The sequence below is a fragment of the Zalophus californianus genome, chromosome 2, assembly GCF_009762305.2.
Source record: "Zalophus californianus isolate mZalCal1 chromosome 2, mZalCal1.pri.v2, whole genome shotgun sequence".
Lineage (NCBI taxonomy): Eukaryota > Metazoa > Chordata > Mammalia > Carnivora > Otariidae > Zalophus > Zalophus californianus.
In genome coordinates, this window is record NC_045596.1 from 126,366,115 (window position 1) to 126,384,095 (window position 17,981).

At 33.0% G+C, this 17,981-nt stretch overlaps 1 protein-coding gene across 3 annotated transcripts in view; it reads right to left on the reverse strand.

Moving 5' to 3' along the window:
- The window catches only part of LRBA (LPS responsive beige-like anchor protein), a 737,558-nt gene that overhangs the window by 604,282 nt on the left and 115,295 nt on the right, over positions 1-17,981 (reverse strand). For 2 of the 3 annotated variants that reach the window (XM_027597846.2, XM_027597847.2), the window contains 8 exons: positions 17,800-17,921; positions 17,588-17,714; positions 16,818-16,937; positions 14,782-14,928; positions 4,980-5,177; positions 4,642-4,775; positions 2,540-2,648; positions 1,873-2,025 (listed from right to left, as the gene is read on the reverse strand). In XM_027597846.2, coding sequence (XP_027453647.2) covers positions 1,873-2,025; positions 2,540-2,648; positions 4,642-4,775; positions 4,980-5,177; positions 14,782-14,928; positions 16,818-16,937; positions 17,588-17,714; positions 17,800-17,921 — 1,110 coding nt within the window. The remainder of the gene's footprint in view (positions 1-1,872; positions 2,026-2,539; positions 2,649-4,641; positions 4,776-4,979; positions 5,178-14,781; positions 14,929-16,817; positions 16,938-17,587; positions 17,715-17,799; positions 17,922-17,981) is intronic. The other variant, XM_027597848.2, reaches the window with a different exon arrangement.

The following is a 17,981-nucleotide window of genomic DNA, read 5'->3' on the forward strand; positions in this document are numbered from 1 at the left end:
TACAGTACTAAACAAGTCATGTACAAATATAACTGTATTTAATAATTTAAATTCATGTGAATTAAAATGATTGAGACCAGTATATCATGCAAGCCTTAAAACCAGGTGACATTTCAACTGTTCCTGCAAAATTAAACTCATGTATATGTATACATACATGTGTACACAGTGATACGTATGCATACTGGCAACAGAATAGAGGTAGAATTGATAGGAAACATATTTATATTGGAACTGTCCAACTTTTATTTATACTTAGTAAATCAAAGTCTCTCTCAAATAAAATTTTGATTTAATAGAAAAGAAAGACTATAGCTCTGTTTTTTAAAAATACTGACATGGCTTGGAAAGAATATCCAATGGGAAAAACACAGTCTCTTCAACAAATGGTGCTGGGAATACTGGACAGCAGCATGCAAAAGAATGAAACTGGACCACTTTCCTACACTATACACAAAAATAAACTCAAAATGGATTAAAGAACTAAATGTAAGGCCTGAGATCATAAAAATCCTAGAAGAGAGCACAGGCAATAATTTCTCTGACATCAACCATAGCAACATTTTTCTAGATATGTCTCCCGAGGCAAGGGAAACAAAAGCAAAACTAAACTACTGGGATTACATCAAAATAAAAAGCTTATGCACAGCAAAGGAAACAATCAACAAACTAAAGGCAACCTACTGAATGGGAAAAGATATCTGCAAAGGACCTATCTGATAAAGGGTTAGTATCCAAAATACATAAAGAACTTATACAATATCCCCCCCAAAAAAGCAATCCAATTAAAATTAAAAAAAGACGTTTCTCCAAAGAAGACATTCAGATGGCCAAAAGACACATGAAAAGATGCTCAACATCACTCATCATCAGGGAATTGCAAATCAAAACTCAGTGAGTTATCACCTCACACCTGTCAAAATGGCTAAAATCAACAACACAAGAAGCAAGTGTTGGCAAGGATGTGGAGAAAAAAGAACCCTCTTGCACTGTTAGAGGGAATGCAAACTACTGCAGCCACTGTGGAAAACACTACAGAGGTTCCTCAAAAACTTAAAAATAGAATCCTACAATCCAGTAATCTACAAATATTTACCCAAAAAATACAAAAACACTAATTCAAAGGGATATATGTACCCTATCTATGTTTATATAAGCATTATTTTACAAGACTTAAATTATGGAAGCAGCCTAAGTGTCCACTGATAGATGAATGAATAAAGAAGATGTGGTGTATCTATATAATGGAATATTATTCAGCCATAAAAAAGAATGAAATCTTGCCATTTGCAACGACATGGATGGAGCTAGAGAGTATAATGCTAAGTGAAATATGTCAGAGAAAGACAAATACCATAGGATTTCACTCCTATGGAATTTAAGAAAGAAAACACAAGAAAAGGGAAAAAAGAGAGAGAGAGAGAAACCAAGCAACAGATCTTAACTAGAGAACAAACTGATGGTTACCAGAGGGGAGGTTGGTTAGGGGATGTGTGAAATAGGTGATGGGGATTAAGGAGTGCACTTGTCATAAGCACTGGGTAATGTACAGAATTGTTGAATCACTATATTGTATACCTGAAACTAATATAACACTGTACTTTAACCATACTGGAATTAAAATTTAAAAAAAAACATACTGTTCTATAAAAAAAGAAAGAAAAGATACACTGATTTGCAAATATACCTAAAAAGAAAAAAGTATGCTTATCAAAAAACACAATCCACTGAAATTTTACATGATAGCATGTGAAAGGATAAAAGAAAATCCTCATAATTATCACTCTTCTCAACTACAAAAACTTGGTGAGAATAGAAAAACAAAATCTATATATGTATATATATATATATATATATATTTATATATATTACCTTGGCTGGGGTATGAATCCATATAGCTGGGTTAAGAAGAATGTGATCACACAACTGTTTGAGTAGGGGCATCCCATTATGCAGATTACTCAGATATTTTGAAAATGCAAGACAAAGTTCAAGTACTGCTCTGCTGACATGGGATTTGGAAGACTGCAAAAAAAAAAAAGTAGATCAAAGGTCACTACCAGGGCCACTGGATGGCTCAATCAGTTAAGCAACTGACTATTTCCATGCATGTCATGATCTCAGGGTTGTGAGATCAAGCCCTGTGTCCGGCTCTGCACTGGGTGTGGAGACTGCTTAAAATTCTCTCTCTTTCTCTCTCCTTCTCCACCCCCACTCCCTCCCTTCCCATTAAAAAAATTAAAAAAAAAAAAAAGGTCACTACCAATACAAGGCAACGTAAGTAAATTAAAGGCTATCAATACCAGAAAAAAGTTGGCCGACAAACTATGCTCAAAGTTAAAGATGCCATGAGACTCAATGCTACATTTCTCCAATAAAGCAACAGAGGCAAGGTAAAACAACAAAAGGTTATTTTAATTTTGGTAATTTTATGTAACCAAGGAGACATACTTGCAGAAAGAATTTCTTAACCACTTAGGAGATCAAATCCATGGCCTGAAAATTAAGAACAAAAAATGTAAAGCATTTCATACTTTACCTTTTCAAGACTGTATCCTATTACCAAGAAGCCCTTGCAGGCAAGCATCTGCTCCTGCATAGCAATTGAGTTCTTCAACAACTCCATGATAAAAGCCAGCAAAGTTGAACTAGAATAAGAAAACAGGCAATAGTCCAAAAAAATACTTTTTTTTTTTTAGGTGGGGGGGTTGTTAGATACAGCCTTTCTTTTATCTTAAAAAAAAAAAAAAAAAAAAAACGCCTGAGTGGTTCAGTTGGTTAAAGGACTACCCTTGGCTCAGGTCATGATCCTGGAGTCCCAGAATCAAGTCCCGCATCGGGCTCCCTGCTTAGCAGGGAGTCTGCTTCTTGTGCTCTCTCTCTCTCTCTCAAATAGATAAATAAAATCTAAAAAAAAAAAAGTTCTCTATTTCAAGGAAATTGAAGTTTTAATAAAATTGCCTCTAACATTATTTCGGGACTAGAATTTGAATGTAGGATTAGGACTTAATTGTTTATTCCATATACTTTATCACCAACCTACTAGTAAGTGAATTACTTGGAAACATGCATGAACTAGAGAAAAATTAGCAATGTCCAAAAACAATAAAACAGCTAACATAAGTATATGAAGTCCTTAAAGAATATATATAATTTAGATTAGCAAGTATATTCAATTTCAGAGAGTTAGAGGCCAAACAGAGGGGAAAGATACACAGAGCAAACATACCAGGGTAGAAACACTCAGAATGTGTTAGGGTCCAGACTGGCCTGGTTTGAATGGAGATCATGAAGGGGAAAATAAGAAAGTAAAACTGTACTAAACTTAAGTCCTCAAACACTAATTTAAGAATTTTGTGCCTTATCCCAACAGGAAAATCATAACTCAGGAGTCAATTGAGAAGACTTTTAAAACTGAATAGGGGCTACAGTCATGTTCCCATCATCACAACTTCTAGAGATACTGAAAATGGAATGGAATAAGGTCAGCTGTTACCTCCTTCTCAAGGCTCTGAGATACCTCCACAAAGAAAGAGAGGCTAACTGGCAGCCAACCTCCTCCACGAAAGTGCTTTTAAAATGTCAGCAATTCCAATAAAGATTTTGAAAAGTTTAAAAAAAAAAAAAAAAAGGATAACCAAGAAAAAACAACAGCTGTTACAAAGGTTTCAAACCAGGACACACCAAAAAATTTACAAAGTAGCAATATGTCAAGGATAATTTTAATTTTTTTAAATGTCGTAAGTACTTGATTTGATAGCTCATTCCTTAGGAAAAGAAAAAGATGGGGTGCCTGGCTGGCTCAGCCAGTGGAGTGTGTGACTCTTGATCTTGGGGTTTTGAGTTTGAGCCCCACGGTGGGTGTAGAGATTACTTAAAAATACAAAAAAAAGTTTAAAAAGTCATTTTGTTGCCTAAAAATAATTCCAAAAGAATTATTACATCATTAAATACATACATTGATAGATTTCAACTTATGTATAAAAGCAGAAAAGAGAATTCTAAAAAGGAAGAACAGAAAACTCATTTACTCAAATAATACATTAAACATAATTACTAGTCTCACTAGAATATAGCCATGAAAAATTCATTTAGACACCTCTCCAATGTTTTATATTGTGTCCTCTTATGTCTCTGCCTTTTTCAGAATCTATACTGTAAGAGAGGAGACACAAATGTGTCCAATGTACAATCTAATTGTAAAAAAAAAATACCAAATCACCTATAATATAAATAACATCATCAAAAATTTTAGTTTTTAGTTATATACAATAATTAAAAATGAAAAGCTAAATCCCCATAATAAATCATTGCCATGTAATAATCTAAAATAACTTATCTTTTTAAATTAGAATGACAAAAATGTATTCATTTTTGTTAAATCATTATTTCCAAATTTACTCAAAAACAACTTTATTATGTTTTTTACACTTCCATATTTCCTATTGATAAAGAATTTAGATTAATACTACCATTATTGATAGGAACTTGTAGTAACATTTATAAGTTCACAAATGTCTTTAAATTATATTCTCTTTTAATCTTACAATAAATTTAAAAGGCAGAAAAAAATACTGTGTAGCTCAACAGTAATGAAAGTAACTCTCACATCAAATTAAAGAAAAGAAAAAAGGCACTTACCATATAGTCAAGTCAACCTCATCAGATAAATATTGTCTATAATCCAACTGTGCAAAAAGTGGAAACAGCACTTGTACTCCTCCAATTGAATGCATAGCACTTTGAATGGAATGTGTTAAAACTGCCTTCACATCCTTATAAAATAGAATTCACAGTAAAGACTCTAATGATTTCTTTTCCAAAATAATTAAAATAAAGCATAATAAGAACAACATGTTACATTGCGTGTATTTAATAGAAAATACCTAATACACCTCAGTAACGCATCAAAATTCACCATGAAAAATATTCTTATAAGATTATAGCTTAAAAAAAAAAAGGTTATAGATAGCGAGTACCTGGAGCATAAGTGCATGTGGTGAATGGACAAAAATTGAAGGATTGTCCTTAGGGGATGATTCAAGGCAGAGCTGGGCATCTGTAGCACGTGGATTGTAAGTGAATGCAATGGCACTAGAGAGTTTGCCATCATACAATAAAAGTTTGTGATGCTCAGCAAGAAACAGATCACTTTCTGCTTTGAATTTAAATGTACCCTAAAAACAAAAAGTAGAACAGTTAAGAGAGTATACCACAAAAAGAAAATCTAGATACAAATCACCAGATATAAAAATTTAAGGTACACACCTTTGATCATTTTCCTAACAATATCAAATAAAAAGAGCCCTGTTTGTTTAAATTACTTCTAAAGTGCACTGTGTTCACTTTAAAGAATAACAGAAATGAACTCAACTTGGTATTAAAACCTTACATTAAAAAAATGTAAAACTTAGTACCCTACAGCAGGTACTTTATCATTTTTTTCACTGTATTTTTTTCTTTCTGGATTTTTTTAATTGTGCTTAACATGTTACATAAAATTTGCCATTTTAAACATTTATAAGTTCACAGTACAGTAGTATTAACTATATGCATATTGCTGTACAACAGATCTCTAGAACTTGTACACCATGCAAAACTGAAATTCAGTATTTATTGAACAACATCTCATTTCTACCTCTCCCCATCCCCTGGCAACCACCATTCTTTCTGATTCTATGAGTGTGACTATTTTTTTTAAAATTCATATAATTGGAATCCTAGCATATTTTTTATTTGCTTATTTCATTTAACATAATGTCCTCAAGACTCACCATGTTGCAGCATGTCAGAATTTCCTTCTTTTTAAAGCTGAATAGTATTCCATTGTACATATATACCACATTTTATCTATTCATTTGTCCATGGACAATGAGGCTGTCTTGGCTATCATGAATAATGTTATAATAAACTTGAGTATGAAAACATCTCTTTCAGATCCTGCTTTTAATTCTTTTCCATTTATACACATAAGTGAAAATGCTCAATCGCATGATAATTCTATTTTTGATGTCTTAAAGAACCACCATACCCTAGCCAACACTTATTTTGTTTCATTTTTTAAAATAGCCATCCTAATGGTATATGAGGTGATATCTACTGTTTCTGATTTGCATTTCTCTGATGATTAGTGATGTCGAACATATTTTCATGTTTGTTCGCAATCTGATTATCTTCTTTGGAGAAAGTCTATTCCAGTCCTTTGCCCACTTTTTAACTGGATTATTTGCATATTTTTCTTGTAGAGTTGTAGGAGTTCATTATATATTCCAGATATAAACCCTTTATCAAATATATGGTTTGTAGTATTTTCTCCCATTTCATAAATTGCCTATTCACTCAATTCCTTGATACACAAAAGTTTTGACATGCAAAAGATTTTAAGTTGGAAGACAAATCTGTCTGCAAGCTTGCTGATTTTATCAGTTCTAACATTTTGTGAAATATTTAGAGTTTTTCTACATGTAAGATCACATCATCTGTGAACAGATAAAATTTTACTTCATCCCTTCCAATTAGGATGCCTTTTCTTTACTATTCTTGACTACCTGCTCTGGATAAGACAGCTGGTACTATGTCCTACAGAAATGCTGACAATGGGAATCCTTGGCCTTGTTCCTGATCTTAAAGGAAAAGCTTTCAGTCTTTCACTACTGCATCTAATGTCAGCTGTGGGCTTTTCATATATAGCCTTATTATTTTGAAGTAGTTTCCTTTACTTGTAATTTGTTGAGTGTTTTTATTATGAAAGAATGTTGAATTTCATCCGTTTTTCTGCATCAACTGAGATGATTGTGTGGTTTCTGTCCTTTACTCTGTTAACATGTATATTACAATGATTGACTTTCATATGTTGAACCATCCCTCCATTCCAGGACTAAATCCCTGTTGGTCAGAGAGTATGATCCTTTTGTGTGCTCTTGAATTTGATTTGCTAGTATTGTTTTGAGGATTTTTGCATGGATATTAATCAGGGATATTGGTCTGTAGTTTTCTTTCCTTGTAGTGCCTTTGGCTGTGGTATCAAGGTAATGCTGGCCTCCTAAAATGAGCTTGGAAGTGTTCCCTCCTCTTCACTTTTTGAAAGAATGAGGAGTGGTGTTAATTCTTTAATGTTTGAATTCTCTAGGGAAGCCATATGTAGTACTCAGCTTTTTCTTATTCCGAGGTTTTTGATTACTGATTCAATTTCCTTAGTAGCTGTAGTCTGCTCAGATTTGTTTTTATTTCTTCAGTCTTGGTAGATTCTGTGTTTCTGGGAATATCCATTTCTTCTAGGTTATTCAATTTGCTGACATAAAATTGTTCATAGTAGTCTCATAATTCTTCTTATATTCATGGCATTAGTAGTAATGCCTCCTCTTTCATTTCTTTTAGTTAATGAGTCTTCTCTTTTTTCATAATCTAGCTAAGAACTTGTGAGTGTTCTATTGTTCTAGTCTCTATTCCATTTATTTTCTGCTCTAAATCTTTATCACTTACAAAGCTGGGTTTAGTTTGCTCTTCTTTTTCTAGTTCCTTGAAGGGAAAAATTAGGTTAGTGGATTTCAGATCTTTCTTTTTTTTAAGTAGGTGTTTGCCACTATAAACGTTCCTCTTAGTATTGTTTTCACTAAATCCCGTAAGCTTTGATGTTGTTTTGTTTTCACTTGCCTCAAGAAATTTCCTGGTGATTTCTTTGACCCACTAGTTGTATAAGAGTTTGTTGTTTCATTTCCACAAATTTGTGTATGTTCCAGATTTCTTCTGCTATTGATTTCATTCTCTTGTGGTAAGAAAAGATATTTGGTGTGATTTCAGTTTTCTTAAATTTGTTAATTATGTGGGCTAACATGTTGTCTATCCTGAAGAATGCTCCATATGAGCTTGATAAGAATGTATTGTCTATCATTGTTTAGTGGGGTGTTCTGTATGTATCTATTAGGTCCAATTGGTCTACACTGCTGTTCATGGTCCCTGTTTCCTTAGGGATCTTCTCTCTGGTTCTTATATCCATTACTGAAATGGTTTTGAAATAGCCTACCATTATTGAGTTACTATATACTTCTCCTTTCAACTCTGTCAGTGTTTGCTTCATATACTTTGGAGCCCAGAAGTTAGCTGTATGTATTGTTTTTTTTAAGATTTTATTTATTTATTTGACAGAGAGAGACACAGCTAGAGAGGGAACACAAGCAGGGGGAGTAGGAGAGGGAGAAGGAGGCTTCCCGCAGAGCAGGGAGCCCGATGCGGGGCTTGATCCCAGGACCCTGGGATCATGACCTGAGCCGAAGGCAGACGCTTAATGACTGAGCCACCCAGGCGCCCCAGCTGTATGTATTTTTAATTGTTAGATCTTCCTGGTGAATTGACACTTCTATCGTTATAATTTCCCTCTTTGACTCTTCTAACAGTTTTTGACTTAAAGTCTATTTTTTCGGATATAGGTATGGCCACCCCTGCACCCTTTTGGTTACCATTTGCATGAACTATCTTTTTCCATCCTTTCCTATTCAGCCTATATATGTCCTTTGATCTACAGTGCCTCTCCTGTAGACAAAATACGTTGGATTCTGTTTTATTAAATCCATTTAGCCAATCTATTTCTTTTAAGTGGGAAGTTTAATCCATTTACATTTAAAGACTACTGTCATTTTGTTCACTGTAATTTGTTAATTGACTATCTTTTATATGCCAATGATTTTTGGTACTTATATCCCTTTCTCCTTTTGTTTTGTATAAAGTTCTATAGGTTATTTTCTTTGTAGTATCCATGGGAATTACATAAAACATCTTAAAGTTTTAATACTCTATTTTAAGCCAATAACTTAAGTTCAAACACATACAAAACCTTTACTCATTTACATCTCTGTTTATGTTACTTATATCAAAAATTACATCTTTTTATATTGCGTATATAGATTTAGATGTTCTATGCTTTTGTCTTTTAAATTCCGTATCAGAATTAAAAGTAATTTATGCAATAACATCACAATATTACAGGATTCTTTATTTGCCTACATATTTACCTTTACCAGAGAGCTCGTATTTTATCTTTTAAACCATACTTCTAAGTAATCACAGACAAGGATTTTTTTCTTTAATTTAACTGCAACCACTTAAAGCTAAATGGAATGTCTTTTCCAACAAAGACTTGTTGGATTCAACTTGTGAATTCTGCTTCAATACTATAAAAAAATAAAATGTAAAACAGGATAAGACTGCCTTTACCTATCTGACTCCAAATGAAACATTTAAAAAGCTTTAATATATCATTTTTCTAAATTTCTGCCTCCTATATAAACTTAAAAAATTTGTAAGCACTGATTTAATATGCTTTGTTTAATTTAATGAAAACTAATTATAATGGAAATGTTAGCATAACTGAAATAAATGTTTTTAAACAAGTTAATAAATGCTTTTGATAGGAAATGTCCTTTGGGCAACGTATAAAAGCTAACCTATTTACCAACTTACAATATATAGCTATATGATCTGGGAGATTATATAATCCATTTTGCAAAGGCAGAAACCGAGAAAGTCCAAAGAAATTAACTGACTTCTTTGGGTCCACAAAGATAATTTGTGACAAGGTAAAGATCAGAATCTAGTTCAATTAAAAAAATATTTAGTCTCTGCTACTATTCAAAGTATAGTACCTCAACATTAGCAGGTACATTTTTTTTTTTAAAGATTTTATTTATTTATTTAAGAGAGAGAGAATGAGAGATAGAGAGCACGAGAGGGAAGAGGGTCAGAGGGAGAAGCAGACTCCCCGCTGAGCAGGGAGCCCGATGTGGGACTCGATCCCGGGACTCCAGGATCATGACCTGAGCCGAAGGCAGTCGCTTAACCAACTGAGCCACCCAGGCACCCTAGCAGGTACATTTTTTAAAAGAAATAGTGGAAAAAACATTTTTTCTATTTTGAGTGGAATTTAGAAATAAATCACCCCCACTAACAAATCTCAACTAAACTAAATCTAAACAAAACTAAAACTAAGAATCTGACACATTTCAGGAATTGCTGCTGACTTTATTGGAATAATATTCTTGTGTAAATACTACATGATGCGATTAATTAAAATAAAAACAATATCCTTTCAAAGTACTTAAAGCAACATGGTGCTTCATCAAACACTAAGAACATATGAAAGAAGCATTTAACCCTTCATTTCTTTTGAAATATGTATTTTTTAATCCTTAAAGTACTTAATTGCACTGCTTAAAAGGTCACTCTGAGATTGCTGGTTTCCCATATCCCTGCTATCTTAACGTTGAGGAATTCTCTAAAACATGGATATTACACAACAGATTTCAACAGTAATAAAGCAAGAAGTGATTCTATGATCATCAATTTCTCAATTCACATTATTTTTAACATTTCATTTATTTATTTGAAAGAGAGAGGGAGAAGCAGACTGCCTATACTGAGCAGGGAGCCAGATGAGACAGGGCTCCGATGGTATAGGTTCTAGCCAGGGCTATTAGGCAAAGAAATAAAAGGCATCCAGATAAAGACAATTATCGTATGATCTCACTCATATGTGGAATTTAAGAAGCAAAACAGAGATCATAGGGGAAGGGAGGGAAAAATAAAACAAGATGAAATCAGAGAGGGAGACAAACCATAAGAGACTCTTAATCATAGGAAACAAACTGAGGGTTACTGGAGGGGAGGGGGGTGAGGGGATGGGGTAACTGGGTGATGGACTACGGAGGGCACGAGATGTAATGAGCACTGGGTATTATATAAGACTGATCAATCACTGACCTCTACCTCTGAAACCAATACTACATTACCTTAATTGAATTTAAATAAAAATTGATAAATTAAAAAGAAATATTCAAATGGAAAAAAAATGATATGAGATAGAAACATGAATCTACACAAAGTGAAGTGCCCTAGAAACGGTAAATACAGAGGTAAATACAAAAAACATGATCTTGATCATTTCTAATGCCTTTAAAATACAAAATGAAAGTGAATGAATCAAAAAAATGTTATCACAGGAACTATAGTACATAAAAAAGTAAAACTTATAAAAAATAAAGGACAGGAGAAGGAACTGCAGGATTATGTGGGAAGGTGCTTACACTATACAATATCATTTGTTGGTAGACTATAATAAGTTAATGTCAAAAAAAATAATAAACCAGGCATGCCCAGGTGACTCAGTTAAGTGTCTGTCTCTGGCTCAGGTCATGATCCCTGCTTCTCCTTCTCCTCTGCCCTTCTCCCCCATTTGTGTGCACACTCAATCTCTCAAATAAATAAATAAAATATTTAATAATAATAATAATAATAATAATAATAGGGACGCCTGGGTGGCTCAGTCAGTTAAGCATCTGCCTTCAGCTCAGGTCATGATCCCAGAGTCCTGGGATCAAGTCCTGCAACAGGCTCCCTGTTCAGCGGGGAGTCTGCTTCTCCCTCTGCCTGCCACTCCCCCTGATTATGCATGCTCTCTCTTTCTCGCTCACAAATCAATAAATAAAATCTTTAAAAAATAATAAACCAATAATAGAAATAAAGTGAAATACTAAATATGCAGTTAATTCAAATCAAAGCAGAAAAAAAGGGAAGAATCAAAGAACAGATGAAAGAAATAGAGCATAAATCACAAGATAGATTAAGACACACAGTATCTACACTTACACTGATTGTAAATTATGTAAACACTCCAATTAAAAGGAAAGACTGTTAGACTTGGTAAAAAAGCCAAACACATTTTATAATTCAATATCCACCTAATAGTAATTCTCTGGAAACCAGAAATAGAAACTGCTCAACTTGATAAAAGGCATCTATAAAATACGTATGATCGCTTTACACCTAAAATCAGAAACAAGGCAAAAATGTCTACTCTCACCATTTCTATTTAACTATTTATACTGGTGGTCTTACCCAGTACAATAATGCAAAAAAGGGAAGAGGCATACAGACTGGAAATGAAGTAAAATTTACAGTCTACATGAACATACGTGTAGGAAATCCAGGAACAACAACCAGGGAAAAAGGCTAGTAAAACTAAAAGGAATTTAGCAAGGTCAATAAACAAAATTCAACTACATTTCTATATACTGGAAACAAATAAATGGAAACTGAGATTTTAAATACAACATATTACCCAAAAAACATGTAATACTTAAGAATACATTTTACAAAATGTATACATGCCCTATACAATGAAAACCAAAAAACAGTGCCAGGAGAATTTTTTAAAAACCTAAGTAAATAGAGAGATACATCATGTTCACAGACTGGAAAAATCAGTAAGAGTAGGATGGCCAATTTGCCCCTCACTGATCTATATATTCAATACAACACCAAATAAAATCCCAGTAGATATCTTTGTAGAAAATGATTAAGTGGGTTCTAAAATATATCTGGAAATGTGAAGGGCTTAGAAAAGCCAAAACAATTTGAAATAGAATACAGTTGAGGGTTTTAGACTTTTTTTAAGATTTACTATGAAACTAACAATAATCAAGACAATCCATACAGCATTGGCATAAGAAGGACATATAAGTCATTGAAATACAATACAGCCTCCATGATGCCAAGGTAAGGCAATGGAGAAAGAATATTATTTACAAAAAATTAGTACTAGAACACCAGACTACACATATGGAATAAAAATGAATCTTGACCCTTACCTCATACCATACACAAAAATTAACTTAAAATGGGTCATAAGCTTAAATATAAATGCTGAAACTTTAAGAGAAGAAAAGAGAAGAAAATCTTTCCAAAATTGGAATAGGTAAAGATTTCTTAGGATAAAAGAAATCATAGCAATAACCAAAAAATTTGATAAACTAGAACTGATAAAAATTAAACTCATCTGTTCTTCAAAAGCCACATTAACAAAAAACAAAAGGGCAAGGGCGCCTGGCTGACTCAGTCTATGGAGCACGCAACTCTTGATCTCAGGGTTGTAGTCTGGGCCCCACGTTGGGTGTAGAGATTACTTAAAAATAAAAACTTAAAAAAAAAGGAAAGAAAAGAAAGAAAACAAAAAGGCAAGACAGAGACCAAGGTAGAAATATTTGTAATTCATACATCTGATGAAAGTTATATCCAGAATATATAAAGAAATCTCAAAACTCAACAAGAAACCAAACAAAAAATATGCAAAAGATGTGAACATACTTCATAGAGGAAGATACACAAATGACCAATAAGCAATGAAAAGATGCTTGGAATCTCTGGTCATTATAAGAATGCAAATTAAAACCAAAATGAGATACTGCTATACACTCGCTGAAACATCAAATATTAAGAAGACCATCAATAAGATGTTTAGGATGTGGAACAAGTAGGAAGCTCAGACACTTCTTGTAGAAATGTAAAATTATATAACTACCTCGGAAAAGGGTTTGGCAATTTCAATTACCATACCACTTAGTAATTCCACTCTTACATATTTATGAAATAAAAATATGTGTCAGCACAAAGACTCATACACCAATATTCACAGCAGCTAATTCACAGCAGCCAAAAACTGGAAACAACCCTAATGTCCATCAATAGAAGAATGGATTAAAAAATTGTGATATATTCATACAATGGAATACTACTAAGCAATACAAAGAAAGGAGCTACTACAACAAAACAACATGTATGACTCATAAGGAACCAAACTCCAAGGAGCACATGTTGCATGATTCCATTTACATAAAACCTTAAAAAATCTAATCAAGGGACAGATAAGCAGTTTCTCTCAAAAGGAAAGCAGTGTGGCTAGAAAAGTGGAAGGAGGGACACTTGGGTGGCTCAGTCAGTTAAGAGTCTGCCTTCGGCTCAGGTCATGATCCTAGGGTCCTGGGATCGAGTCCCGCACTGGGTTCCTTGCTTGGAAGGAAGTCCACTTCTCCCTCTCCCTCTACCTCTCTCCCGTTTGTGCTCTCTCTCCCTCTGACAAATGAATAAATAAAACCTTTAAAAAAAAAAAAAAAGTGGAAGGAATTGACAGAAGAAGCACCACTGAACCTTACGCAGGAACAGAAATATTCTATTTCTTGATTGTTGTGATAGTTATAGTTTTGACAAAACTAATTAAAATATGTGTACTTTACTGACTGTAATGGTATATGTAAATCAACTCAATAAAACAGATTTTGTTTTCAAAGGAACATAGCAGACTAAGTTGCTCCCTGAAACTAAACTAGACTAACAATAGCTTAACCCAGAGGTTTCCAACTTTTCTTAGTTCACGACAGTCTCAGCATTTCAGTAATTGTTTATGGTGCTTTTGATCAAAATAAATATTATTGAGTGGTTCGGTTCAAACAATTTTGTATTTTAACAATTTAATAGCCATCTCAAAAAATTAAGGCACAAGTCAAAAGAAAAAAATGTTTTCTTCATTACATTAGCAAAATGATTTATTACTTTTTATGCATCTTGAACTGCATGAACTCTCAAATTTGGAATCAGATTTCACACCATCATCCTCATTTCCTGTTCCACATTAATTTCCACATGGTACTTGTTTTTTATCACAGCAAATGTTGAAAATTTAGTTATGCAAAGATAGACATCGTCAAAGAAATGCAACATGAACTAAAGGTGAAACTTGAGCTAGTAGTTTGCACAGTGCCCCACATATGACAAGTATACTGTGTTTCCCTCAAAAATATAAAGTACCCTTCATTCAGATTCCTGTGACTTCCCTGTGGTACCTCTGATTACTCTGACATTCAGTTTTGTAACCCAAGGTAGGTTGCTCCATGCATCACCTCCCTTTAAATAAAGTTTAATTAACACTGGTTAAGCAGTGAACAGCAAGTTAAGTACCTTATATCCCAGGCCCAACTGATAAATAGCAAAAATCTGAGCAGCATTAAGAGCTTCACTAAAAAGGTAAACTGCAGTCATCTGACCACAGAATACTCTATTAGCATCCGCTGTTTCTGATGAGCCCAGGAAACATTTGTCAAAGGTCTGTGAAAGAAAATACATTTTATTAGAGAAAAAAACAAAAAAATTATCTTCTCTAGATAGATACATTAAGCAACCTACATTGCTTAAATGTTTCAGTATAAATGTTCTGTCCGCTCTAAACTAACCTGGCTAGATTAAAATAATTCACTTAGCATTTCACTTCATTCACTCATTGTTACCTACCGTAGAGATCAGGAAAGACATCACAGAAAAGGAGATAACACAAGTTTTCCAAAGTACAATAAATAAAAAAAATGAAAAAGTGGATGCAGGAAATGAGAGTCAGAGAAATCATTATGGACTCTGAAGGTTCATACTTGGGCAACCAAAGAAGCAGTCTTTGTTACAAAAAGGAAAAATCATGAGTTAAGTTTAGGACATAATCAATCTGCCTTTTCTGTGAGTTAATATGGATGGAGCTAACATGAATGGAGAAGCAACAGTCAACAGGGTTCTGTAAGTTTGGTGAGAAGTTAAAATTGTAAAGAAAGATTTTTGCAGATATCGAGATATAAATAATGGGTGAGGTCATGGAGTAGATACAATCTCTCAAAAGAAATATGTAAATCCAGAAATGCAGGTGTATGTTTTTCTTCTAACATTAAAAAAAAAAAATTCTCTTAACATCTAGGTTGCAAACCACATTTTAAAGACCCATGTATACAACAAAGAGGGACTAAAATAAAGTTCTTCACAGCTCTTTAAAAGTATCCGCTTATGTGACAAAACCATTAGAAAGAATGTTGAAAAATATATACGTATTGCCGTTAGGGAATACAGAAAAGTTAACATTTGGGTTCTGAAGACAGGCCACCTAAGTCAAATCACTACTTCACAGGCTGCTGATCTTGGCAAATTAGTTGATCTTTCTGTGCTTCAGTCTCCTTACCTGTAAAATGGAGATTATAGTAGTACTTACCTTGCAAGGTTAGTACTTTTAGAAAATAAAGGTATTTATTACAATGCCTGGAGTACAAGAAGCACTTAATAAAGACTAACATAAGGAAAAAACAGTTTAAGAAACAAATATATCTGATCCCCTTTTTGTGTTAAAAAATGAGTGCTAACATTTACTGAGCACTTAACTCTGTACAAGGCACTGTGCTAACAGATTTGTGAAGAGTTCCTCATTCAATTACCACATTAACCTTGAGATAGGTACTACTTTACACCCATTTCCAGGTAGAGAAACTTAGGCCTAATAGATTAAGTAAGGTCATATAGTCAATAAGTGATAGAACTGGGATTCAAACCTAAGTCTACTACAACAACCTGAACTCTTAAGATTATCATTACATAATACATAAATACGTGTAGCATAGGATACAAAAGAAGCATTTGATGGTGAATGGGTGGAATGGTTTGTAATCATTTTACTGATCTGTATTTTTCAAGTTTTCTATTAAAAAATGTCATTGGTGAGAAAAAAGAACTTTTAAATTTAATTCCTATTTAAAATTTGAGTTTAATACATATGGATCTGTTTTTCAATCCTGAAAACATTATTAGATAACAGTCATCAAAAGCAGCTATGAATTATTTGCAAAATTTATAAGCATGTATCATCTAATTCATTCATAAAAATGATCAGAATTCTGCCATAGAGCTCCCAACTTTAATTTGATAAATGAACCAATGATACATTTTCAATATATACCCATTGTTACCTATAAAGCTTCATCTCTACCCTATCTAGAATAATTTTATAATGACTGAGTAATATGTGCACATGAACACAGTTCTACTCTATAAATATATTAACATGCTAGCCAAAATATCATTATAAAACTCTGCCATTGTGGTATTCTAAAATTGATACCCAATATATAATATATTTTTCTTATTTTAAAAGTTCATGCTTTTAAAATAATTTTTTTCAAATTACTTACATCACTGGTGTTGACAAACCATGTTATCTCTCCATAGGAAGCTAGCTCACCATTCACGTAACAACGAAGCTCACTGTTCTTCCATCGGTTATAAATGTGCACTATAGTTACCATATACCACTGAATAAGTAAAAAGTTTGAAGAAAAAAAAAATTCTTGCAATAAACTCAACCACATTGATAATAACAAGTAAAACTTAAATTATAAATTACAATTAAATCTAAAAATAAGACTACCTTTATTAAATTCAATATTCAACCTCTGGAACAGTATTTAATCAAGGGAACTCTCAATAGGTAAGAACTTATTGTGAAATTATCTTTCCAACTTTTTATTGTGAAAATTTTCAAATATATCCCCAAAAAATTAGAAGTTCAGTACAAATACCCTCTTTTCCACCATTCTAGATAGCACAATTGCCAACATTTTGCCACATTTGTTTTATCTACTTATTTATATACATACACCATTCATTAATCTCTAAATTTTAAGGCACATACTACTACTACTACTACTACTACTACTAAAGTAATAGTATTTGATATTTTGATATTTTCCCCTTGTACTTCTTTTAAATTCTATGAATAACAAAATATCATGCTTTTTATTATCCAAATCAGGAAGGTTAACAATTGTCCAGTGATTTATACTTCATTTTCTGAAACAGAATAAACAGAGTTGTGATCTATCACATGTTATATCATTAATATTAAAACAAAGCACTTTGAAGGCTAGCATAGCTTGTTAATTTAACTAATAAGAACACATACCTTTTGTGGTTTAAAATCAAACTTCACACAGTGTTGAAAGCCTTTTCCTTTTGACTTTATTGATGTTATAATCAAACAGCCCCCAACAAAGTGAGCAGAATAACCAAGACCTTTGCTCGTTCTGAAACTACAAAGAATAATTTTCATTTTACCTCTAGATATTCTCTCACTTTCAAAGTAAGATAATAACACTAACTTACAAAAATACATACCAATATAAATATGGTTTATCCTTATCCACATTGATGTTATTTACAGGATCCATTCTTAGCCAGGTATGAAATGTGAAACCATTCTGGTATGGCCATTTGGCTATAGGAGGTAATGCAATGGCCTAAAGGAAAATACTCTGAGTTATTGATTCACATGAAAAACTTTAATACTGAAATCAAGA